General features: G+C 38.1%; 1 protein-coding gene across 1 annotated transcript; it reads left to right on the plus strand.

Moving 5' to 3' along the window:
- Window positions 1–1275: 1275 nt before the first annotated feature.
- spats2 (spermatogenesis associated, serine rich 2) lies at window positions 1276–23139 on the plus strand. The gene is made up of 13 exons (XM_015381124.1): window positions 1276–1402; window positions 4267–4518; window positions 5115–5194; window positions 7032–7140; window positions 8880–8929; window positions 9133–9355; window positions 11328–11510; window positions 11632–11767; window positions 13529–13587; window positions 15082–15191; window positions 15275–15377; window positions 21057–21202; window positions 22443–23139. The coding sequence occupies exons 2-13, from the start codon at window positions 4485–4487 to the stop codon at window positions 22692–22694; spliced, it is 1485 nt and encodes a 494-aa protein (XP_015236610.1). The 5' UTR covers window positions 1276–1402; window positions 4267–4484; the 3' UTR covers window positions 22695–23139.
- Window positions 23140–27378: the final 4239 nt, after the last annotated feature.

The raw sequence follows: 27378 nt of genomic DNA on the forward strand, positions 1-27378 counted from the left end.
ACAAGAATAAAAAAAACCTGATGAGGAGAAGGACAAACTTGTATCTCTTACGTGGTAGATGGAGCAATTCTATCACTTTTAGATTTATAGCACTTAAAGCAATACAATTTCTGGCAATATTCAGCTAATCGCAATCATGAATGCACAAACATAATATTTTATGCTTCTAAAACATGCTTATATTAGGCCTATTATTCAAATTGAAAGTACTTTCATAACTTACCACCCTTTGTGCATCCAATTCTAATGTAGATTTAATTATAAAGCACGTAAAATCAATAAAAGATGCTAAAGGTGTTTTATAATTCAGTAAACTGGATAGATTTTGTGACAATATGACTAAGAAAACACAAAAATACTGTAAAAAACTAATAGGGATTTGTGGCTTGATTAAAGCATTAAACTTACTCCTCATTAGTCCCGCACTTCGGTTTTAAAGAAGTTATTATTGTTGTGATGTAATATCTTAAATATCTGGTTGACATTAATTTGAAACAAAAAAAAATCATCATTTGCAGAGATTATAGTCTGTGTGTTTCACTTATTAAATTGAGCTCCTGACATAAATTAACTTTTAAATAATATTCTTTTTTATTAAAATGCACCCCCAGAAACAATTCATTTGTAATATTATAAGAAATGTCTTATCATTTCACTGTTTTTTAACAATACAAGACAGTCAAATTTACAAAAAATGTTGATACTGTACTTACATATAATAGCAAATACTATTAGTTTTGTGGGGTGTTGCATGCAAAGATTTATTTTCATGCTGCTGTCTAGTGCTGGTTATGCTCTTACATGCTTCTAAACATTTGTTTTTGTAATTTAGAGTAGAATAGAAAAGATTTTTGGTTGATCCCAAAAGAGACATTTTTTTTTCTCAATGAGAGAATGCATGACACTGACCTTTTACATCAATTTCAAAGAAAACAAATAGAAAAAGTCATCAAGTAAGAATCAAATTACATAAAAACATATCCATCCGCAATAAAAGATAGAATCAATAACCGTCCTGCAGCACGTCTTCTGTGTATGCTACCTAAATATGAGCCAATGTATTCCAGTTTCTAAATATACATTAAATAAGCATGAATTGCATCCGTTCACCTGATTAATATAATTAAAAGGAACTAAATTAAATTGAATTTTGTGATTTTTTTTTTTTTTTTTAAAGTTCAAATGCGGGGGTTTTAAACATACTTATTAAGTTAATAATCTTCTGCCAGTCCTCGGAGTATTAAAAGGGGGGTCCTCCTACTCAAACCTGGCAACCCGAAAACGATGTGGAGGAAAATATTGGCCCCAGCAGCAGACTGCTTGGCATTACAGACGGCTGGCTCTTGCAGAACTGCAGTAAGCTCCTTCCAGAAGCTACCGTCCACTTTGCTGCCAACACAGGGTACGTGTTTATTATTTTAAAACTATAAAGAAAACGGACTTTAAGTTTAATTAAGTCAAAAATGCTAAACTGCAGATTTTTTTACGCCTACATTGATTATCTCACAGGTCGTTAGCATTTCAACACAGACTGCTAGCTGCTGGCTAATTTTAGCTAATGCTCTGTGCAAAGGTCCACCGTGGAAAAAAATCGTATTTTATCAAATTCTGCTAGTTCCAATAAGCTGTATAAGTGCAAATCTTACCGTCTGACATAAGAGCGGGGAGTGATATTTAGCTTGGCAAGCTAATCATGAAACGTTAGGTAATATCAGCAAGCTAACGGTCAACGTAACCTACGGACTGTAGTGATGAGGGGGCACCCTGTAGTTGGGCAAGTTCTATTTACCAGAGGCGGATGAAATGTGTTTATCAAAAGCAAAAATAAGAGATTAGGAATCGTAATGTTTGATAACTGGCTGGCTTCACACCTCCAAGCAGGCAGGGCTGTGTAGCTGCTAACGCTGGCACTTGGAGATGGTCAAGTCTTTTGTCGTGAAGCTGCTTTTTCTCAGATGAGGTAATATTCCTGCTTCTGTTGGAAACTCGTTATTTGTTTCCCCGCCGCTTTGGGAAATATGAATGCTTAGATTTTGCGTAATGTTCTCTACTAAGCATTTTGTTTTTAATTTTTTTAGAGCTGCAGAATGAGATGAAATGTTCTCCAGACTGCAGCCACTTCCTCTTTTTATTGACCTGATTGATAACCTAGCTAGACTTTACTTCTGAAACAAATAAAATTGGTTTTAATAGGAATTCCAACCTAAAACTCTAAAAATGCGCTTGTTTTATGTTTCTGTGATATTTGAGGCAAAGCTGTATTCATTTCGTATAAGGCTTGATTAAGGAGGGATTTTTTTTTTTTGCTGTTTTCTGTAGAGATGCATAAATCAGGGTTTTCTTGGCCAGAGTCTCTTTGGTTTTCTTAATCTCCTGACCTGCTGATTCAGATGTTGACAAGCAAGAGTTTTCCTCTAAATAGTTGCATTAAATAAAAGGGTAAATTAGCTTCTTTCTCCTTAATGGGGGTGGCAGGATTGGTTTTTGGAAAATACTGGTAAAAAGAATCCACTAGCTCACATTTTTCTGTCAATTTATAAGTGGTGGTCTAATCTTAATGAATGTAAATTACATTTGGTTGATCATTTTATTGCCTGAAAATTAAAGTCATGCATTGAATGCGTTCTTGGGTGAATTTGGTAATGTTTCCCAGCAGATTGACTGGTGGTTTCCTCTCACGCCATTTTCAGTTATTCTGCTTTAAGAGCCTATTCTGTCAATGTGATTGGTGACAACTTTTAAGTATTAACTTAAATTGGTTATACATATTGTCCTGTAAATAGGATTTAAAACAACTTGAAATTTGAACACCCAACAAATTGATATTTTTGGGGGACATTTACTTACAATTAAGCCCATATAAGTTTTTCCTTTGCAGAGATTTGATACACCCACACAAAAGGAGCCATTGCCCAATATGCCATGATTATTATTATCTTATTTATTTGTTTCTTATTTTTTTCTTCCCCTTTATACTTATAGCCAGGATAATTTAATATAATATGAATATGCTCAGGCAAGTCTAAAATAAAGTAAACCACATTATATATACAGGACTAGTTTTAAGATGTACTGATTGCTTGGTCTTCGTCAGATGATCTATTTGATTTTAAACTCTTTATTTCTTGAGACTAATAGCGTTCATATTGCTAATCCTAAAGGACTTTGTGAAATGTGTTTCTGTTTAATCTAGATTGTTTAAACCTTTACTTGATTTTTAGCTCACATAGGTGCTCCTGGTTCTCTTGAATATTCAAACACCATCCCTCTTGATAAATAGAACGCATCCTAGTGCTGGCATGAGAGGCTGCTGCAGTGCCTCTTGGTGTTTGTGCTTACGTCAGGCTGACGTCTGTAAAGGTGTGGTTGAACCGGGACTGTGACATGCCAAGTCCTCCTGAAGAGGGTGTTGGTCTGGATATGCTTTTTAAGTTTCCTTTTCTAGAGAACAGGTATAAGGAAAAGAAACGTAGAAGAGGAGGAAACAGCTGCTCTGTTAACTGGTTCCAGATGTCTGGTGAGAACATTCGAAAGGCCAGGTTGGGCATCAAGTGAAAATTGGCAAGAAAATAAATCATCCTCCTTTTTTTCTTTCTTTTTACCCCTTTAAAAATTAAATGGCGTTGTTATCATGAGCAGCTGGTTTCTTCCAATCTAAAAAAACAGTTTCACCCACTATGATGAAACGGTTGTTAAATAGGTTCAAAGGTCTAGAAAAGCTTCTTTTTTCCCCCCCCTCCATGCACAGTGCTGACTGCATCAGATGGCGGTCGTTATATTCTGTTAGAAATTCCTCAACTCCTGGTGGTGTTTTATATTTTTTTACTGGTACGTTTCTCAGATGTCTCAAACCAATTAAAGATCCTAGACTTTAGAGGTGAGGTGACGGTTTTGATGCCCTTTTGTCATCGTTTTCCTCATATTCTGAACTTGTGAGGAAAAAGGAAAACCCTTAAAATATTTGATAATGTCGTCCTACTGACTCCTCCTGAAATGAAATGCATTGGTTCTGCCAAGGACGTTATTAAGGACAGACTTTCTCGTGAAAGACAATAATTCATTGAAATCTGTTTTTCATTTATGCGTCACTGCCAGAGGAAATGGATTTTATTTTTATTTTTTTGCATTCATTTGTGTATCCTACAGAACTATTTGTTTTGTGTGTTTTTAGTTTCTTGCAGTATTTAGAGTTTTACCAAGTTTGTTTGTTGTTTTTTATGTAATAACGTACCCCTTTTCTTAATATTCTTTATATTTTCCCCACAGATTGAATCCGCTTGGCTAAAAATCTGTGACAGTCTGGATGTGAACCTTGTTCTTCCACTTTGCCTGCCAGTTGGAAACCTTGTTTTGGATCTCCTGTATCCAGAGCAACCAAAGGCTACAGTTACCCCATTCTGAAACCCCTTTTTCGACACTAGGAGACATATATTAAAGGGCTTGAATTTCAGTTTGCTGCAAAGTCTTTCCTCGGATTGTTCTGTATGACAACGATGGCAAAGAAAAACAGTCAAAAGGGTATGTATTTGTTTTGTAAATCTCTTTTTAGTTCTTATATTTTGTAGGAGAAGCTGCCGGAAAGGAAGTTTAACTCCATCCCTAAGGAATCCTTGCTTTGGGCATTTATAGAGATTCTTGCATGCTTTCATTTCATAAGAAACACAACTTGACAGCAGTTTGTTTTCACTGATCATATATACACTTTGGACTTTGAGTCTTCATACTTTGTTGCATAAAAGGTAATCTGATCTTAACATAATAGAATATTTTTACCTTGTCTATTTTTTTAACTAATTTGCCAGTTTTATGATCTGCCCCATCTCTAAGATTTGAATGTTTTGATTCTGCTGAAAATGCCTCAATTTAAAAACTCCCCAACAGTTCAAAATATGCTTGTGACCTTATTGTCAGAAACACAAGCCCATTTTGGGAATGCTGACAACCAATCTGCAGCTATGCTGTGATTGAGATTCACTTGCATTTTTTTTTTTTTTTAAGGAAATATCTGCAAAGATATCTGAGGCTTCTTTTGTTTTGCAAATGATGTTCTTCAGTGGTTTGCAAATGTGGGTCAAGGCCTGGGCTGATTGCTTTTTTTCCCCCACTCTCTACAGATACATCTGGTGTGGTGTTTGATACTCGCTCCAAAATGGTCATGTCCCAGGGAGGAACAGCCGAGAGGATGAAGGAAAAGGTAAGAAGTGAATAACGAGGAATTAAGATTAGGGCTGGAACAGTTGCCTGATTAATCTAAACCTATGGGCCAACGTAACCAGCAGGAAAAAGTATTGCTTTAAGTTTGTGAAGCAAAGTCTTTTTAAAAGTTTAAGTAAGATTCAAGAGGTGAGGACTGAAGTTTCTAGCCTTGATGATGTGTTTGATCTGCTGGTGGCAATTGCTTTTGTCTAATCAAGTCCAGTGTTGCACCATGATTTAATCGGACTATAACAAATCAATCAAAAATAAAAACCAATGCAGTAGAACAGATATTAGACGGACTAAAATAAAGCAAACATTTAAATATATTAAGATGTCCCCCTTCTACAGGTAACTTATATGGTGATCACTGTACTTAATTAGAGAAAACTCCCCTGGATTTTCTGAACGATCTGTTGAAAACTGGTAAGGGGAAGATGAGATCAAATAATTGAAATCACAAGGAACTGGTTTGATGTAACATCTTGCAGGGTTTTTTTTGTGTTTTTTTTTCAGGTCGCCATGTAAATATGCATGTCAGTAATGGAATTGGCACATTTGATCGTTCTTCTCTTTCCTCTGATATTGATTATATCTGTATTTAATATTTAGCAAACTGTTGCGGGCACATGATTTCCTCATATCCCACATGACTGCATTAGAGCAGATGGTGCAGATGAACAGAAGGCTTTATTAAAGAAACCTGGGCTTCAGTTTATATCACTTGAGCAGAGTCATGGACAGTTTTCAGGTCAACCGTTAGTATTATTTTCTGAGAACTGTGTTCCCTTTTTGTTTTCCCTTACACCACACCCGGTCTTCCATTTAACTTCCCATTAACGCGATTGGAGATGCAGCACTCTGTAAGCAAACAGCTTTTTTTTTTTTCCTTTCTTTTTTTTTCCTCCCTTTTCAACCTTATGGGGTACTCTCCTTATGCTGCATAACTCCCTCGTCTGTTCCCAATATTGTGTAGGCCATAAGAAGGTTGTAACATTTCTGTATCAAAATGCTTTTTTTCTTTTTTTGGGGGGGGGCGTTATATAATAAAACTCTAAGAAGTAGATTTGGGGTCTTTAATTGACCTGTAACAGTCTGACTTAAAAGGTTTAAGTTTTTTTAAATGCATTTTTATGTGGAAGATGTCCTTCATGAGGTTTACTTCTGTGAAATGAACTACTCAAATAAACAGAATTTTCTAGAAATATAATGTATTTACATCATTTGTGGTCAGATGCATATGAAACCTCTCAGATGTGCAGATGTGAGCTCTGTTTGCATATAGTTTCACTCTTTTGATTTGCACCACTTTTCCCAGTAGGCAGTGTTTTGAACGAATGTCAAAAGTCTGGCAAGTTGTCAGCATGAACTACAGATGCTTTGTGTTGCAGAAATGCTGCATGATCCTTTAAATATCACTGGTCTTTGACCAGTTTTAGTTATTCAGCACCATAGATATCCTATAAAAGTGACTTTACCTAAGATGTTAAAGTGTGCTTCTTTAACAGTCGTTTGCATGACGGCTAATAATGATGGGCTCTGTAATTTTATTGCATTTCTGGTTAGTGTTAGGCTACTTGCACATGGAACGAGGGAAACATTGCACCTCCTCTACCAGCAAGTGTTCATTTCCTCAAACATAAGCATTTAAGGAAGTTCGCCAAAATAGTCAATGCAAATGAAAGCATGAAAATTATGTCAAAAATTATATTTTAAATTACTCTTTGAAAGTGTGAGAATTAATCAGTACTGAAGTACTTCAGGTGTGATCCTCCTTTTCTGTAGAATTTGAGCTCCTGTAATCAATAGATTTTTTTTTTTTTCTTTCTTTACAGATCAGTGCCGTCAGAGCTGTTGTTCCCAACAAAAGCAACAACGAGATTGTGCTGGTGCTGCAGCACTTTGAGAACTGTGTCGATAAGGCTGTGCAGGCTTTCTTGGAAGGTATGAGGTTGTTGCTGCTTGATCTCAAAGTTCATTTGATTACAGGATCTTTAAGTGGCATTCCCGTGCATTCACGTCACTTTGAGGATGTTATGTTCAGCCCTGAAATGCAAATGTATTTGCCTCTCTTCCATCAGCGTGTCCTTCAGTCTTTAAGTCTTTAAGTCTTAATTTAAAAATCCAAATTTAATGCCTTAAAAAGTTTTAGTCAACTAATCAGGTTTTGTTTTTTTTAACTAGCCTTCATTTATTTTTACGACTATGGAACACTACCCTAAATTATCTTGTGACACTGAAATATCTGCAGTTTAAAAAAAAAACCACTCAGCCAGCCAATCAGCTTTCGTGCTATTGGCGTGGCCACGTCACCAGAAGGAGTTGTGCTGCCGTTGTCATAGGGAATTGCAAAGTTAACACTGTTTACAGGCGGTGGAGTCTCTCTCAAGAAGTGCTGTTACTGCTGTGAAAGGTCCAGATAAACGACAGCTGCTGCTCTGGCCCCGGCCCAGCACACACTGTAACACTGCCTCACAGAGAGGTTCCCTGGATTGTCCACACAATGACTAAACAGCATTTGTACAGAGCAAATGGCTCCAAGCTGTGTGTCCTGACTAAGACATCGTCCATTTGTAGAAAAGAGAAAACTGGAAACATAAAGTGATGATGACATGGACGTGTTGGAGCAGGAGGCCAGTCCATATACCCGGGATTCCAATACATGGGGTACACACGAGCCAACCACTTATTAACGCACCGGAAATCTGTAAATGTATCTTGGCAAACTTCCTTATTGCCAACTTTATCGATCAGTCACTAGTTGAATAGTAACTGATTATAAAATATCTTCAATAACATTAATCTCTATCTCTATTATGAATTGGATAAAAAAACAAAAAACTAGATAACCAGACAGACAAAAATCTAGGGTTGTATAAAAAAGAAATGGCAGGAAAAGATGACTCCAAAATAACAAATTTATGTGGGACACGGACCAAATACATTTTTCTACATCAAACTTATGAAACAAATCATTACAGTATATTTAAACAATGCGGAGTCCTGCAGTTTTTAGAAGAAGAAAGCTGAACTGCAATTTACAATGAATGGAAACTACATGGTGAGGAAAAAAATGTCAGGAGTTATTAGCCAGTTAAGTTGAAAGAAATCAGGCATCCCTAATATTTACTTTCTCTTTGCTTGAGCACCAGAAGGCTCAGTAGATGGGGAAATAACATTTAAACAATGTTTGACTTTAACTTTGATGGTTTCTTTTGTACATTTTTGTGGTTAAAACAAGCGTTTTGTTTGTTTGTTTTTTTTGCAATGTCACTTTGGGTAGATTTGGCATAAACCCAACTCAAGTAAGAGCTGCTATTGTGCTCTTAAACTACTCGTTAAAAGTATTATTTTTATTTTTGCCAAAAGTTACTAAAGTTTACCAAGTACCCTGCTTGTAGAATTGAAGTGGCACAAAGTTCACAGCTAGTACTGACATGTTCACCTCATGCCTCTGAGCTCCATCCACCCTTCTCACTGTTTTCATCTGGAATATCAGGGTGTGAATTCAGCTTTGGTGTTATTTGCATGCCTTCAGTTTCAAAAGGTTAAATATAGAAACAGGGTTGTTCTGTACGTCACACTGCTTTGTTTGTTAATGCTATCCTGTAAACGTCTCAGGACATTCATGTTTGATGGTGGTATTGCAAGAATTTCAAGTTGTGACCGTATTGTTTACGCAGGCAGCGCAGCCGAGATCCTAAAAGAGTGGAATGTGACCGGCAAAAAGAAGGTGAGCGTAATAAAGCCTGCAATTGACATTCCTCTGCGTCAGCATATTCTTCTTGGTTACTGGTTCACTTTTTCAAATTTCATCATAAATGCAAAATACACTTGATTCCAGTGTATTTGTGACACATACTTTACGGTTTCTGCACTGATCCTATCCGAATTGGTAACAGATTAAATGTGAGATGTGAATATTTACAATTTCAGCCCAAGAAGAAAAAGAAGCCCAAGCCTCAGCCTGAGGCGTCTGCGGAGGCGGTTCAACCTGAGGCTGTGTCGCCAGAGGAGAGCAAGGATGAGATTAACGGCTTTCATGCCAATGGATCGGTTATGGACGGAGAGTCTTTAGATTCACTGAGCGAGCAGCTGGACTCTGCTTCCCTGGATGCAGCTGAGCTGGACTCTGAACCCGCTACATCCGAAACACCTGGTGAGCACATTTATTTGTTTTTAGGATTTCCATTTATTTATTTATTTTTTTCTTCTTATGCAAGACATACTGTATACAAAGAAATTGAGAAGTATTGGTTAGATGATGTGTAAAGATGCAAAGCATACTATTTAAACAAAACAATTGATGTAAAAGTTTATGATGCTTCATTCATTCATCTTCATTAAAAAAAAAGCCCGTCTCTATAATTCTTGTTTAAAAATTATCAGCAGCTCCTTTTTCAGATCTCACAAACGGTATTAAAGCTGGACAATAAATCAAGTTGGCAATATAATTTGTTTTAAAAACAAAATAGTGAAATTGGGCATCTCTAATCTGTATATTTTATAAGCCTGCAGAATGTCAGCAATTCAATCGCAATAAAGGCCTGTGTGATGGGCATATTGCATAAAGTCAGATAAATGGTTGGTTCAGAGGTTTGCATTTGTGCTATACATCAGTTCATCAGCTCTTCTTAAGGTAATTTTGTGAGTCACGCAGAAGCTTGAATTATTTAGCAGTTTATTTGGCCAATCATATATATTTCTTTACATTAGATGCGCATCCCTACCACAGACCCGGGGGAATAGGAAACAGCTGACCAAGTTTAGCGAGTAGCAATAGAACATAATGTAACCTAGTGGCAATATAAAATGGTATAACAAGTGAGGAAAATTTGGTGAGGAAAAACTCCTGGTTTAAAAAAAAAAAAGCATATCATGTGGATGCAGATCTTTTAGCTGCAGAGAGACGTCCTTTTACAATCACAGGTACTGGTAGAAACTACAAAATATTAACGGCTAATCTCCATGATTGCCTTTAACTCAAGAACAAGGACCTGCAGGGAGGGTTCAAAAAAAGCAAAACCAAAGTGGCAAACATTAGAACAACAGTTGTTCATTTATCACAGTTTTGCAAATGGAGCCTCTTAAGAGAAAACACTGAAGTGGTAAAATCAAAATGAGTGATTGAGGCAGATCAACATTGTTTGGCCAAAGACGAGATCTCTGAATAAAGTGAGCTGAGAGGTCTTCTTCAGTCTGATAAGGAAAGGACCAGAGATGTCACATCCTGTCGTGCAATTACTTGCCCTGTGTTGCTATTCCACAGATCTACAAATCATGCCCTGTTATATATCAGCTGCTTTTTTTAAAATTATTTTTTTAAACCATAAACCCAAAGCAGAAATGCATCAACTCTGCATACTGACAGTGCATCAGAAATAGGGCTGGTAAAAAAATCGTTTTAATCGATTCCTTTACATTTTTGCAAAATAAATGTCTAGGGAGTGAGATCGATTCATTTTATGGTGACACGCATGACGTTCACATTCAAATGAGCAGGAAAGATGCATTCAAAATTCTTCAAGCCAGACAGCTGCAGATATAGCCAATAGCTTGACTGAAGACATTAACAAATGGGGGTTGACCAGAAAACACCCTGTAGTTGCTACAGACAACGCTGCAAATATGGTTTGTGCATTGAAGATAATGCAGCTCATTCATGTCGGCCGTGTCACATCTGTTTGCTCGAGTGAGGCTTCACTTTTTCACTTTTCACAAACAAGTTTGCACTTATGAGACAGTTTTGTTCACATCTCATGTTTAAGCTGTCTGATTTACAAGTTTGCACTTTATGTTAAATGTGACAGAAAAAACAAAATACATGAGTATTTTGAAACGCAATTGAATCACTTTCATTGTTGTAAAAACAGATCGAATCGAAATTAATCGATTAGGAACTGTATGAATCGAATTTTAATCGATTCAGGACTTTGTTAAATGACGTGAAAGGGTGAAGCCCTCAGAATATTTCTGATTAGGGCTGGGTATTTTTGCCAGCCTTATTCCAAATTGCATGAACTTAATCTCTTTCCTTGATATTCTTTATAGAATTTTGAGTAAAGAGATCATAAAGCAGTACAAACCAGCATCAATTTAAATGTAGTAATGGTCGATGTGCTTTCTAACAGGTGCAGAGGCAGAAAGTAGTGTTAGCGCTCCAAGTCCTGCTTCCCAACAGGGAGGGAGAAACAATCACCAGGTTTCCAGAGGCAACAAGTCTCGGCACAGGACGAGCTCGAATCTACATCCCTCCTCATCTTCACTAGCAGCCACCTCTGATGAGCAGGGATCATCAGGAGGGAAGAAGCTTGGTGAGTAACTACAGTCTATTAAAGCGTTCTGTCATGGAGCCTTTCAGGCTCAGGTTAGCTGAGTTAGAGAATGTCGGATGGTCCCAAGACACAGTATCAATGTAAACTTTTTCATCTTCAGCTCCAAACATTGACCGCTCTGTGAAAGACCTGCAGAGATGTACGGTCTCTCTGACCCGCTACAGGATGGTGGTGAAGGAGGAGATGGACTCTTCCATCAAGAGGATGAAACAGACTTTTGCTGAACTCCAGAGCTGGTATGTCAGCTTTCTGAAAAAAACTACAAAACCTTCCTGATTCTGTGAGAGAATGCCACCTCATTTTTTTTTTCTTTTTTTATGTTTGAGTGAGATGGAAACAAGATAAACTTAAAGTTGCTCTGCAGAACAGAGCCCAGCTGGTTCTAAAACATCACTGCAATCATAGCTGTCATGGTCTGAATAGGAGTCAAGATTGAGCTCCTGCAAAGATTAATCACCAGGATTGAATCTGCTGTTGCTGAATGATTGCACTCAAAGTTTTTGAATATGTAGTTAAAATTGAATACATTCCTTCACCCCCTAGAAAGCTGGGTGGATTGATTTGCAGTGTTGTCGTAAGGCTGGAAAATAATTCAAAATTTATCACAATTTATTTTTATTTAATAAGGGTAATATGACGTTTAAACATATTACCCGTATTTCGATATACGCTTCAGTCTGTGGTTACAGCGCTTGTCACTCTGTGATGTTCCGGGTGATTTGAAATGAACAATAAAAGCTGCAGCACATTAGCTATGTTGGTGATGATTTACGCCACAGGCAGGGATACTGTGGTGTTCATCTGCTAAGCTTCAACACTGTAATTTTTAGTTACAAAACCAACCTGCTTTGAATGGCATGTACCTGGCAGAAGAAATCCACAAAAAATTTTGCGACTTTACAATCTGAATGAGAAAATGATTGTTGCTTGCTGTCTGTGTAGAAAGCATGCTGCTAGTAAGGCAACATCTGGTGACGCAGCTAAGAGAGATGAGATGAGTGCAGCCTTTAAATAAGAGGAGAGTGCGAAATTGACAGGGAGCCATTTCATTATGGGATGCGTGAGTTAAATAATCTAGTTTTTCTTGCTGTGCCTGTGTTAAAAAAGAAAAGTAGGGATCTATTTTTGTTGTGGAAGCCGAGAGCGGTCCATTTTTTGATTTTTTTCTCTTTCCCTTCTTCAGATAATTACATAAATATCTCGTTCTCACGGTTAAACCATTCATTGTTTTCTCAAGATAACAAGATAACTATAGATAACTACTACCCGTAGTACCGCATGTGCGCAAATAATCAGTGTTTTAGTTTCCTTTTTCTTTTCACTCATTGACAGGTCATGGTGGATGATTGGATTGCATGGAATACAGTAGAAACAAATTTGACTATTTTTAAATGAAAATCTTTAATCTGGACTCATTTTGGAGGTTAATGTATCGTATACCTTTTAACGGCGTAACACCGGGGCTGTTCAGAAAACACCCGGCACTGGAGGCATAGGTTTAATTGGGTATGAATCAGAGGTGGAAACAAATCATCAAACAAACAACGTTCTCCCGTTACCTGAAAGTTAAACACAGGATTATTTACAGAATTACACATACGCTACCATGACTTATAAATCCTCTACAGCTATTGTGGTATTGGAGGATGTAATCAGTTTTGACACACACCAATCCTCTCGTTATCAGGAGAAAATGAAAAATGGACTTGTTTTCTTGAGAAAACCACAGTGAAAAAAATATCAGTGGGACATGACTGCTCTCGGCTTCACTATGTTTTTACTAAAGATAAGGAGTGCAAAAGAAACCGAAAGGCATAAGTCAATACTAGAGCACTGACAGAGGGTGGTACATTTTAAAAGGGTTCCAACCACATCTTATTGCCACTGGAAGTTCTGCTTCTGCTCCAAACTGTTCTTCCATCACAATTGCAAAGTCATTGTGCATCATGTTATGGTTCAGAAGTACTCAACATTGTGACTTCTTGTTTTGTTTCCAGCTTAATGGACAGAGAAGTGACTCTCCTATCGGAGATGGACAAAGTGAAAGCTGAGGCCAGTAAGTACTGCGTCTTTAAGTGTTTATACTCAGTTCTCCTTGTCACTGCTGGTATTCTTCCATCATCATATCACCTGACTGAAAGGCCTAAGGTTACTGACCCAGATCAGTCCCAGAAGGAGTAAGGGGGATTGTTGTGGAACAGCAAGTCCCAGTTTTCCTGAAAAGTGCTGTGGAGCCCTTAGGGTGCTGATATACCTGGAGCATACTTCCTGTGTTTGTGTATGTCTAACATGACAGAGCAGGACTTCATATTTGTATAAGTAGGCCATTCTCTCTTATTCTGTCCTCTCAGAGTGGAGTGTTATGTGTTTGGAGGCCTGGAAACACTGAATAGTGTCAGGTGTCGAGGGAGCCTCAATGCTGCCTTTGTACAAGGTGTGTGGTGGATTGAGAAGAAACCAGAGTACCTCTTTGATAAAAAAAAAAAAAAGTTCTTTAAATGTTGCCCCGAATATTGCAATACCTTTCTAATCTGTTATATAATGTTTAATCTGGAGGGAAATATTTGAATATTATCAAACAATGCTGTTTTTTTTTATTATAATTCCAGGCTAATTTGATGGTTTTTTTTGATGTTCTTAAAGGAATGAATGTAATGACTGGGGCAACTTTCAGGTGCACAAACACTGAAGGTCATGTTATCCGTTACAGTGGCTTTTGTAGGTCAGAACCTGCCACTAGGGGGCCATGGAAGGAAGCTGCTGGATGGCAGCCAGGGTTGAATCAATGCAGGTGGAAGTGAAGACTTGCTCACAATATGGAGCAAGTTACTGCAAGTTATGAGAATGAATTAGTTTCTCATCTGCTGAGCTTAAGACTGATCGGGGTACCTGTGCTGATCCATGTCCAGTACCAAGACAGGCATGTAGGCATCACAACCAGACCAAAGAGCAGCAGGAATCTGCACCCATGGGTTTAGAAAGGATTTTCTTTGTTATGCTGATGCCTGGTTTCCTCATCAGCTCTTGCCTGAAATATCAAATATGGCAGCCAATTTACCTGATTGCTTCATGTTGGATACCTTTGAAATTCTGCAAGCTTTGCGGTGATGTAGTGGGCAATCTTCTGCATCTTTTGCTTTAAGTTTTTTTTTTTTTTTTCTCAACTAAGTGCTTTTGGGCTATTAACGCGACAGCACATCAAGCTTAGTAAAAATGTGTTGTTGCGTTACATGTGTACTTGTAGACTGAGTTGTCAGACTGAGTTGTTGAATTCTAGTTATTTGTCTTGGAGGTTAAAATGAGCTCTGACATTTTTTGCAGTGAATCTCTGTAAATTGGCCAATGCTCAGGATGTCTGTCTGCTTATATTGGACTTGTTTGCAATTGGAGAATACATCTTTAAATGCGTAAATCATTCCTGTCCTACCTGAGGAAGCCATTTGCCTGGTTTCTAAACCGATTAGCTCCTAGGAAAAAAAAAGATATATATTTATAATATCATTATGTCAGTAATGCAGTATAAGATCCTCTGTTTTGTGTGTTTTTTCAGTAATGATTCTGGATGCTCGACAGAAGAGAGCGGAGGAGCTCAGACGACTAACAGACCAGTCTGCTTCAATGTCTGAGGAGCAGCTGACTGAACTGCGTGCAGACATCAAGGTCAGCTCCTAGATTTTTATTCTGCTTTCTTTTACATTTAGAGATAAAACAAGGTTACTGAATAGTTTTTTATATAATTTCAGCACTTTGTGAGCGAACGTAAATACGACGAGGACCTTGGGAAAGCTTTAAGATTTACATTTGATCTTGAACCACTGAAGACGAGCATCTCTGCGTTTGGATCAGGTACAGGACACTGGTTTTCCTACTCTCCTACTTATTTATATTGAAACTTGAGTCAAAGTTGAATCTTCTCAGTGAAGGTTTTTAAAAGGCTGACAAAAAGCCCCAATCCAGCATGGCAGACTGAAATGGGATGCTGGAAAGGATGAAGCAGAGTAACTTTGCTGTGACAGCCTTCCTGTTATCTACTGATAGTCTAGCTCTTATTAAATTGACCTTATCTTACCTTATCTTGTAAAGTTGCTCGTTAAACAATTTTTCTTTGCAGATATAGAAATAACTGTCTTCTTCCTTCTGCAATCTTAACTTCAACAGCCAAGTGTTTCTTTTCCCATTAGCCTTGATTTTTTTTTTTTTTTTCACTGTTTAAAAAACAACAAAAAAGATTGATTAGGTGAAAAATATGTAATATTATTCACTGGATTTATATCAGTGTTTTTAGCAAGGATACATAGAAATACCTTTCATTGTCTCAGGGTGGTGAAATGTGGTTGTTGAAGGAATGGTGCTCTGCAGTTGTGTTCACAAACTGTGCATATAAAATAACACTTAAACCATATATTCTACTTCAGATTAAGCAGATTTGCCAAACATTTCACCGACTAGTGCTTCATTAGTACTTGCTGATCTGAAAATTATTTTGCCACTAGCATAATCTGCAGTCATAAACATTGTTGTACACAGTCGCCATCTGCTGGTTGAACTTACTCGCGCTTCGATCAACTTGGCCGCAAGATCTGAATACTTCTGTAACTTTAGCTCCTGCTTTGGTGAACACTAACGTGCATAATGTATCGAGAGCACTTCTCAGTTCTTATCTCTCTTGGCATCATTTCTTTTACTCTTTTCACACTTAATCTTAGACTTTTGCTCTTCTGCTGGGCACTGCTGACTAGCGTTACTTCCTTGGTTTGCTTATTAACAAATGGAGAGAAAAAAAGGAAGTTTTAAACAAAAAATTCAACAGGATGCCATGATTTTATAAATGGACCTTAAGGCTGATTTATACTCAGAAACCAGGTTGTCTGTGTGTCTGTTGCAGTAAATGCAAATATGCCGCCGCCCCTTCTGCAGGCACTCTGGTGCACCTCTGCAAAATTGTAGGTGACCGCAGACAGTGCTGCAGACAGGAGGCCTCTGATTGGTCAAATCTACATCCGCTTTACACTATGTGTATTTCCTGTTTGGTACCTTATCGACATTTTTTGTTTGTATGACCGCCATTGTGGAAGAGGCCTCTTGAACTTGGACCAGCTAGAAGAGCGAGATGCGCAAGAAAGCTAGGACCCTTATACCAACAGGATCCCCACTCTTTTTCGCACTCATGTGCCTCTGTTGTCGCACGAAAATATCCCCCACTTCTTCACCACGCAGACCATTCTTCAATATTGGGCATAAATGAAAAAAATATTTGAGACAAGCTCACTGCGACACACTGCTGCGGGAGTGTCACCAGCCCTTTAGTATTCAACTAGAATAAACTGGTGCACAAATTGGTAAGTTGAGTAGTTGACTGGGGCCATTTTAATGGAGTGGGGAAAAAAGACAAATTCAGGTAAAAATTAGAAAATGTGGAGAAATGTTCTGGTTAAAAGATTTGAGAAAAATACCAGAACCAATAAATCACTTCCAGGTAAAAATATCTGCAAATGGTCATAAGCATCTATGGAATTTCACATTTCTTACACTAAACCCCTGTAAGACTCATATTAGACTTGCCTTTTTTAGTTGGTTTTTTTGTAACGCACATTTACAAAATTATCCATGTCCAATGGCAAGATTCTAATCAACTGATAACATTTTGCAAAGAGGTTTCTACGTTCACTTGCATCGCCTGTTATTTTGGTCCATGGAAATACTTCTGATTGACATTTTCTTTTTTTCAACATTTTAAATGTCAGTAACCGGATCGCTGTCCATTTCTTATTCAAATTTTTAACTGAGTGAATTAAAAACTGTGCAAACTACTGTTGAATAAATCATCCTAGCAGCTTGTAGTGAGATTTAACGCACAGAGTCTTAGATCTGCTAAGATCTGCTGGAAGGAGGATCTGTGGAAGCGCTCCTTTGTGCATCTAGGATACAGTGGTCTGTCATTGTCTCCAGCTTCTCAACGCCTTCATGCATATGGTGACAAATGTTTAAATGTGATATTTTTATTTATTATTTTGTATTTTAACCTGTGCTGTGTGACAGGAAATCTGTAGCTTAGGGTTACTTAACGTAAAAATGAAAGGACTGTTTGATAGAAACCCCTCTGATCAGTTTTTCTTGAAATAGAAAGCTCTATGGGGTAATGTTCGACTATTGATCGACTTTTAATTTCTCAGAAATCTTTGGCTTTGCACTGGGATAAAGGAAAACGAACACTTTGCTTGAAAGACAAAGGGTAACATAAGGGAAAACATCAGCAGACATGCCACAGAATGGAGCTGATGGTCGACTTCTCTAGTCTTCTGGGGACAGAATAAATTAATATCATTATGTCCAAGTTTCAAATCTAAATGCATCCATTAATTCTAATTTTTCCTGCTGATCTGGAATAGATTCGAAAATGATGTTAGATTGTGCTTCATGAAACTGCCTTTCGTGTTGCAGCTTATTTTGGATATTTTTAATCGTACACATTTAGGATTATCCTAAATCTGTGAACTTAAGAATGCAGTTCAAAAACAGTTTTATCAAAATGTTGCTAAAAAGAAACAAAAAAAAAATGTTTTATTATTCTACAAATAACATTTTATGTATGAAAGTAGCTCTCTTAACATTTCTCGCTGTGTCTTTCTCCATCAATGTCTTATTGAAGTCTTTATCTCAGTCTCGTGCAGCACACGGTCTTGCAGATTTCTTTTTCTGCTGATCTATTTTCATCCTCTTCTTGATCTCTCTTTTTAGCATATTTTATTTTTATCCTCTTGTCAAATTTTGCTCTTCAAACGGGAGTGGGCTACTGATGAAATCCAGCCTTGGAGCTTGGTTTGGGGAGGCTTTTTATCTGATAACACTAGTGATGCAAGTGGACGCTTAATTTAAACACACATACTTTATTTGCAGTATGAAAGGGTTTTATTTTAACTGTTAAAACCGCTTGTGTGGTTGTATTTAATGATAGAAATAACATGTCAGATTATAAGAGTTTACTAAATGGGTTTTTAAAAATCAAAATCAGTTACTGTCCTGCTTCTTCTTCTCATTCTTCTGTCCCTCATAATCTGCCTCCGCTTCCTCACTCTGAAATGGATCAAACCCAGCTAGCTGACGATGGCTTCATCTTGTAAAAACTTTGCTCCCCCAATTTCTTCTTACTTTTAGCATTTTTGCTGATTTAACCTGATATGTTTTTTTCTTTTTTTTTTTATCCAAAAGGGGCTTTTTGTATCTTCTATGACGTACTGAGCCAGTTATATAAATGACTCATCTTTTTTACCTTACCTTAAATTGGTGAATATTGTTTTTTAAGTTGGTTTACAACCTTGGACAGCTTAAAGATGAAATGAAATGATTAACCAAACTAACTTAATTCGTGAGATTGTGTCTTATTATTATCAATAATTATATTACAAATGGTAAAAAAAATATAAGCATGAATTAAAAGATTTAGCATGGTTTATAATCTTTTAGTAAGGGTACCACCTTGTTGCAGTATTCAAAACATGGTAACGTCACCGGGTTGATTGATGCTTCAGCTAGCAATTGTATACAATGGATATACCAGCGATACCTCACAACCATAAAATACTTAAGAAATTTGGTATGATGGAAGAGGAAGCGTAAAGGACACTCTGCAGTCTTAATGCTATTGCTTATGCTTTCAAGCCCATTCACTGTATGACTTGAGTCATAGTAAGGAGAGAAGATGCAGTTTTGGAGTCATGGTTCTGAATATCCCTGCTACCTGGCAGACCACAGATTCTGGAGAATATGTAACGCAGACGACTTTTGAATCTGGTAAGCTAGCAGTCTATCGGACAGCCAGCTACAGCCTAAGGCTGCTCCGAATTTTTTGAATTTCACCACCTATAAGCTGGGCTCTTCTAACCGGCCAAAACACCGACAGCAGGTCAGCTGTAATGACAGGGTGCGAAAACACGGCAAGCAGGCTTGTAAAGTTATGTTGTCAGGTATTAAATCATAAACTATCTCAAAAACAGACATCCAGAACTAGAGCTAAGTTCTCTGATTTTATCCCTATTCAAGCCACTCATTAAACACGTATTATAACTCAAACGGTAACCATCATGATTAACACATCTCTGCATCACAGGGTAGCTTAGCCACAGGCTATCACAGCAGCTCCGAGCCTCCAGAGAAATTACCTGTTGTGGAAACTGGGAATAACGGTAAGAAATAGGCAGTCAGGTTACCCTAAGGTCCGTGCTCTACCTCACCATCCTGCGGCCTTATTCCTGCGGTGTGTTTACCGGTTACTCCAATGTCTCTGCTTGGAGGCCTCAGGGACAGCAGGGCCTCCTCCAAAACGTCCACCTCTCAGCACAGCAACCTAAATGTCTGAACATTGGTTAATGCACAAGTTGATGCACAGTACATGGTCCGGGTCGGCCTCCTGATGGCAGATAGACTTCATTACTGTGGGCATCAGTGAACAGCAGCCACACCTGGTAGCATTGTCACCCGCTCCGCCCAAAACGCGTCAGATCTTCCCACCGCAGCGATAAGCATAAGCAATGGGATTTAGATTGTCGAATTTTCATTTCAGCTTCATCTTCCGTCATACCAAATGTCTTAAATGTTTTACGGTTGTAAAACATTTAAGACTTCATCAACAAACCCTGTGAAGCCACTGCTTGGAGTACTGCAACATTGCAGAGTCACTACCAAAGAATTATTTTCTTTTATGTTAATATCGTTCACATTTGTAATTTAATTATCGATAATAATAAGACACAATCTTGTGAATGAAGTTAGTTTGGTTAACTGTTTCATTTCTGACCTGACAAGGATGTTCATGTTTGGAAATGAGACCAAAGCAAAGATGTATTAAAAGCTCATAATGCACGACAACTTAACATACATTTTATAAAGTAGGTGAAAAAAACCACCCTGACTGAAGTTTTATTACTAGTCCTACTTGTTTGTTTGAAGCTAAATTAAAAATTTCTGCAGTGCTTTGTGTTTATTCCTAATTTAGCTTAAGTCTTAATCTGATGGCCTTTTTTACACATCAGTAGGAATCTTTGTATTCCAGCATCTCCGTCATCCTTTGACTGAAGCAGCTGGGTTTCATTTAGTTGGTAATGAATATTAAAATCCTCATGTCGAGTTGTAATGTTTGTTTTCAAGGAAAAACAAATATATTGTTCCTGTGGATTGCATTTCATATTGAATTCATGACAGACCTGCTGTGATTATTTGGGCAGTAGTCCAACGGCAGTAGATGATATCACCTGTAGGTTTTTATTTCCCATGATGCTACATGTCACACATGTCAGGAAGATCAGTAAAGGGCGTACGTTTTTAACCAATGTCCTCTACTTACTGAACCAGTGTCTACGCCAAATATCTTTTGGGCCCACTTTTGAAAAATGTTTTGCTTAAATCCTGTGAGATGCTTACTTTTGGTTAAACAGTTGATGACGAGCGATCTGATTTATCTTGAGGGAACCGTGTAGTCGACAGGAAGCGGCTCTGCTGTGTCTGACTCACTGTTTGTTTGCTTTTCAGTGTACCATCCACGTACGGGCTACTCAGACCGGTCCCGCTGTAGCTCCACATCCTCCTCCGTTACCAGTCCAGTCCAGATTGAGACGCCTCCTCCCATCCAGACCACACCTGCCCCCACTGAAAACCGACCTCCTCCAGTCAAACAGGTGAGCTGATAAGTACAGTATTTCAATTTCTATCCCCCTTTACTTAATGTGTAAACTGGATGTTAATAGGTGGCATTGCGTATAAAAGCAGTTGTTCTACGAGGCCCTGGGGTTTTCCAAACTAACGGCATCATTAAGACCAAACCCGTTTCTTTATATGTGGACTTCGTTCTTGTGTGCTAATGAAACATCAGCCTCAGCCCCAGCATTGTTCAAATTCACAAGAACAAGAAGTCCGAGAATAGACAAAGTCCCCTGATGTTGTTTTCACGTCTCCCTCCTTACTGAACTTACATCAGAGCAGACTTGTCCATTCCCAAGATTGACAGCTGTCTCAGCATACACCAGGGCAGCAGCTTTCAGTGTGTTTATCTGGCTGTGTTAATCATTATTCCTTCACTAAATTAAAAAAGTAAGAATGTATTACCTAGAGACTTTTAATAACAGAAGGTGAAATGCAGCTCCAGGTGAGCCGAGCATGTGGTTACATCACGAGTACGCTTCTGTTCCAATTGACCCAGATTCTCCCGTTGCCCCAGAGTCCATACTTTTCTGTGTTTTTGTCAAGAACATGGTGAGGACACGTGTCCGTACTCGCGTTCTTGTGAATTGAGAAATGGCCTAAGAGACACTGCAGACAGATCCGGGCTAACAGTGGGTGCATTGGGTTATAAATAGAGGTGGGAAGAGTACCCAAACATTGTACTTAACTAATGGTAGCAATACTTTGTCATATTTTTAAAGTAGAAGTTAAAAGTAGGCTTAAAGAAATTATTCAAGTAAAAGCAAAAAAGTGGACTAGCTGATATATCACCGAATGCTTTGCAAGAGCTCTCCTTGCAAAGCATCATGGGACGGGGGGATGGCGTTACGTGACCAACGGATAATGAAAGGGAGTGATCCTCTGTCCGAACGGTCAGTTCACTGAGTTCACTATAAACTCCCTGCTCTATATAATAATTTAAGAGTTACAGCAGACAGACCCTGATCTGACTTTTATTAAAGTGACTTTTATGAAAGTTAATGTTGAAAGCTTAATCATGAAATGCCTTTTAAAAGTTTCTTAGTAACAAATTAAGAAATATGTTAATATCCCTTTCTGTGAAATCCTTCTTTATGTTCGTCTTGCACAAAAAAAATCCCCACAAAACATCAAAGTTTGTTCCTGGACCAGAACAATAACTGATAATCCCGGCCGGATCCTAAAGGTGTGATTTTCATTTTCATTTTTTCCCACCAGATTTTCCAAGGAAACAGACGCACCTTCCAAGGACCGGGCTATCACTCAGGCGCTCAGCGGTTTAACGGCAGCTCCCACCATGACAGGACGGCCGGCCGCGGCAGCCACCGTCACCAGGGTGACGGCGGCTCCTCGCAGCAGCCCAACAGCTCCAGAGGCCCCTCCCACCCCGCCGCATCCTCCTCTCACAACCAAGACCGCCCCGCCCACAACGGGCTGCCCCAGAGGCTTCCTCGAACACACTGCCCTTGACATTGGAAATCTTGTCAGCTCAGTCGAACCCGCCCACTGCCCCGCCCCCCTCCCCACATCCCATCTCCTTTCAATGAAGAATAGAATACAAGTTTACATATTTCAGTGAGTTGAGCTGTAGTGCCACCTCTCTGCATCAATCTGTTCATTCTTTGAACTAGAAAAGCTCCAACTGTCTCTTCCTCTTTTTGTTATTGTGACACTTTCTATCTTTAGCCTCGCTGTCAGAGATCTCGCTGCTCTGCCGCTGTGTCTGTCATCAGTTATTACCATGAAGCATAGCTTCAGAGACTCACTTGATTACCTGCAACAATCTGTGCACTATTGAAGGTGAACTTGTAGTTCTTTCCTTTCTGTATTGCTGTGGCGCCATCAGCTCTCTAATTCAAAAGCTCAGATTTTTTTTGTTTCCAAGAACCATTTCAATGCCTTCACTGTTGGAAAAAAAAAGGAAATATTGTGGATGTGTAAAAGTAGTTCTATCTTGGACAGGGCCCTCTGTCCGAGTTGTAGACATGCAATCAACACTACAGATCGTCGTCTAGCTTCACTCGGTGAAAATAAGATGTATCAAACTGTAAATCAGAGCTTGATGTTCAGCTGCTACAAACTGTAGGGGAAACTTAAGGTCGGGACGTGTTTGGACTCGAAAGGAGTAGTTTAAATGTTAGAAGCGCCTCTTTCTATCAGCATGTCACCTTTGTTCAGCAAAGACTTTAATGAACGTTGCTCAACGCCTCAGTTTTTAAAGCTAAAAAACAGCTTTATATTTACCATAAACAGAAGTTCATGTTTTTGCTCTGCTCCTCCTGAGGTTGTCGGAATATTTTCCAGAAGTCTTAAACTATACCGTAAAATTTTCACCTTAAGCAAACTTTCTTTATCCTTCAGGCCGCTTGTTTTCAAACTACGAGGGCTCATTAGCTTTTTTTTTTTTTTTTTTTTCCCCTGTAAACATAAAGGAAGCTCCTTTGCTGCTCCATAATTCCCAGCACTTTCTTTTCAGCTGGGTATTCTCCCCCCCGCTCAGTTCCTTGCTTTGTTTTGTTTTTTTCTTATATGCACACCAGTGGCATTGTAATGTCTTTCTTGCCTTTAGTCACGGACTTCACATTTGCCTTTTTACAGACGCGCCTCTCCATCATAACTGCTCATCTTCATTTTTTCTCCATCTCCCGACCATTAAAGTAAGGTTCTCATAGAGTTATCGAGTGGAACAGGTGGGTGTTCATTTCTTTTCATGCCTGCCAAGTAGTCGCTTCAAGCTGCTTTTTGAGGTTCCATTTCCTCTTTGTGTCCAGTTTTAGAACAAAACGCTGGTGAATACCTCATCGCTAAATCCTCCGTCACGACCCGTTTCTGCCCGTTTTTCTGGAAGTGGGCTCTTCATACAAGAACGGGACCCCGCCGGTGATACGTTACCCTTTATGTTGTAGTTATGTACATACGAGCTACAGAGCCGCAGTGGAAAACCGGACGTGTTACTTTATTGCTTCATGACGTTTCTTTATCAGCCGTCTTCCTTCCAGTGGGAAGGAAAAAGTTCATCTTTAAATCTTTTTTTTTGTGTTTGTGTGTCTTCCCTAATTTTTCCATCATAAATGATATATTTTTTTTTTTTTTTTTTTCATAGTTTTGAGTTTAAGAAGAAAAAAAATGTTACTAGTTAAATTAGTGATTATTGTGGAGAAAATAGTGAAGAGAGGCTTTGGGAATAAATAAATGGTGATTAGGCTTGACTGAAAGTAGTTCAGTGTTTTTGGGAGTGATTGTTGGCTTTCTCATCAGATTTTAGGGCATATATGAAGGTATTGTGAGCAAACAGTTCTCTTATGACCAGATATTAGATTCTGGTTGCTATCTGCTTTGCTCAGATGTTGCTGTCTTAAACAGATTTGCGCCCCCTTTGGTACCGCATCCCTTTGAGCTGCAGGTCGGTGGTGATGCTAGCTGAATATTTTAAATGCTTTGCTTCAGCTTCCATGAACATCCAATCACTGAGCAGTTTCCATGGAACCACTCTGAGCAGACTAAAAGAAATTAAGAAAAATCCTTCAAAGCTTGTGAATTATCTCAAACCTTCGTTTGCTGCATGTTTACACCAATATTGAAGTTTTTGCTTGGAGTGGTAAGAAGCTTGAGCCTGTTAATGTCGGAGCCTCAGAGGTGTTTCCAGGTTTTTCGCTCATAGAGGTTCATTTGTTTTGTCTGCGTATTTAAGGAGACTGGACCTAATGTTAGGACTCCTCCTCTCCTGAGAACAAGCTGCACTGTGGACTGAATCTAACTGCAGGAGACATTAACCTCCAGTCCTCCCTCACTCTGGCAGATAACCTGAAAAACGCTGGATTCTGTCCGCTTCCCCGACACCTTCATCCACATCTGTTTTTGTTTGACATTCCAAGCTCCAGAGATGTTGGGTTTTTGCAACCGAAATGGTTAAAATGCAAAACCCAAAAGTTAATAAATTCAACGCTTATACTTGTTTTTCTTTCTACCCTACTTTAGTTCTGATTCTTTCCTGTATATACATGTATGTAGCTATATGATTCTGTGCTCAAAAAGGGCATTTCGTATGTGATATTCATACTAGACATATTTGAAGTTAAAACATCTGGTTTGCTCATTCTTCCAACTGTAAACTCAAGTGCCTTTTCTTGTCCCTTCCTCCTCTGACTCCGACATTTTCTCCACCAGAGTATGGACCAAAGACATCAAGCCCAGCCCCGTCTTTCTCCCTCTCACTGAATGGCACACTTTTCATTTACTACAAATAAAACTGTTTGCAATACCAACCTTGTATCTTTGAGTTTTGATTCACACAAAAGAACGTTGCAAATCTGTGATGATGTAGCTTTATTTGTCTGCTTTGTTTTTTATTAGAGATTTTGGGTTAAAGTTGATAAAAGTTAACCTTTTAGTAATCTTAAAAAAATTTTAAAAAATCAAATAATTTTATTTTATTACCTTTTTAAAAAATAGTTTGCATAAAACAGTGAATTTAAAACTTTTCTTTAGGCCAATAAATCTTTATGGTTTAATGGTTTGAATTTAAAAACCAAATTAACACTTTAATCTCAGCCATAAGAAAAGATTTTGGTAAATCTTGTTTCCTATAAGAAACTTCAGTAAATTTAAAGTCATGTTTGTTCCTATCTAGTATGATATTGAAGAAAATGCATAAAGAATGGTTTGATTAAAAATAAATATGAACATTTTTGTAAATAAAAATGTGGTAATTAAATCCAGCTTTGATCTTCAACCTTCTGTGCTGGTGGGTTGACCCTGGTTTAAAACTATCAAACAAAAACAACCACAGGAAGTTTATGTGCAATCTTTATCAAGTTACCCAGTGGTTCAAAGTTAATTACATTTATTTCTAAACGTATTTTCATGAGTATTAGTCTATGTAATTTTTTTCACTGGCTTTAATTCTAAATTTGTTCTTTAGAAAAATATATATTTTTCATATCAACATGGATTAAAGAACAGGAATTTTCCCTATAAATTGAATCTTGGATTTAGTAATTTGTTGCAACATGTGAACGGCTTTAATATTAAAAGGTCATTTAAAATTTACTTTAAGGTTGTAAAAGGTATCAGATTAAGATTTATATATTTATATAGATATATATATATATATATATATATAAAATAAATAAATAAAATCAGGGCAGCCGCTTAATTGCTTGAAAATGTGCAATACCGTAAACGGCCAGCAGATGGCGACCTTATTAAACAATTCGATGGACAGTTTAAACGCGAGGCAAGAATAGGAGGCTTTGGACTAAACTGGCGTCAATAAATGAGCCAGGGTTACATTTCAGCTGTGGCTGATCAAGCAGGCCAACTTTCTGCATAATTAGGGTTTCATAATTAAAACGTCAGGAGGAATCCAAGTTCCATTAAAACGAAGAAAACTGATTCCTTCAGCTTTTCCTCTTCAGACCCTTCTCGTGATTTTTTTCCACTTTAAGAGCTGATTTGTGAATAACTTCTTACTGTTGTAAAATTCTAAGAGAAATCAAACAACTTTCCTAAAATGGCACCAGATAAGAGGAGATACCTTTATAAGCTCTACTTTAAGATTCATCGACACACTTTTTCCATGTAAACTTGCTGAGGCAGAACCCGAAAGCAGTTCAACCTGAAACTTCTGCTCCTATCTAATTTTGTGCAAATAAATTCAAATGTTATAAACCATAGAACTGTCCTAAATGGTAAGATATGATAGGTTCCCTTTAAATTGACCTTAGCCAAAGCTGTTTTCCTAATTTCTAATTGGAAATAAAACCATGTGAGTAGTTTTATTAGAATGGAGTAATCCTTTAGAAAGAAAATGTTTCTATTCTATTAACATTTTATAGAAACAATATTAAGACCTTTTTCCAACTTTCTGCTTCTTTTCCCTCGACTTTTGATGATTTTTGACTAGTGGGGAGTGGCAGCCTAGTGGTTAGGACATAGAGCTTGGAATCTTGAGGTTCTGAGTTTGAGCCCCACTCTGGGTCTCTGGGCAAGACCCTTCCCCCCTTCGATTGCTTCCCAGGCGCCAGACGATGGCAGCCCACTGCTCCCCAAGAGACTGGGTTAAATTCAGAGGTACGTTTTTCCACTTTGAGGTCAATAAAGTTAAATTATTTTAAACGGGACTCTTGGCCTAGTGGATAGAGCAGTGCGCTTG

Source organism: Cyprinodon variegatus, unplaced genomic scaffold (assembly GCF_000732505.1).
Source record: "Cyprinodon variegatus isolate N-32 unplaced genomic scaffold, C_variegatus-1.0 Scaffold228, whole genome shotgun sequence".
In the NCBI taxonomy this organism is placed as follows: Eukaryota; Metazoa; Chordata; class Actinopteri; order Cyprinodontiformes; family Cyprinodontidae; genus Cyprinodon; species Cyprinodon variegatus.

Excerpts from the sequence above, each read along its gene's own strand:
- spats2 (XM_015381124.1), top strand. The coding sequence starts at position 4,485 with ATGACAACGATGGCAAAGAAAAACAGTCAAAAGG. Across the intron at positions 13,588-15,081 it reads CAAAGTGAAAGCTGAGGCCA|TAATGATTCTGGATGCTCGA; the intron begins GTAAGTACTGCG and ends GTGTTTTTTCAG. Across the intron at positions 21,203-22,442 it reads GACCTCCTCCAGTCAAACAG|ATTTTCCAAGGAAACAGACG; the intron begins GTGAGCTGATAA and ends TTTTCCCACCAG.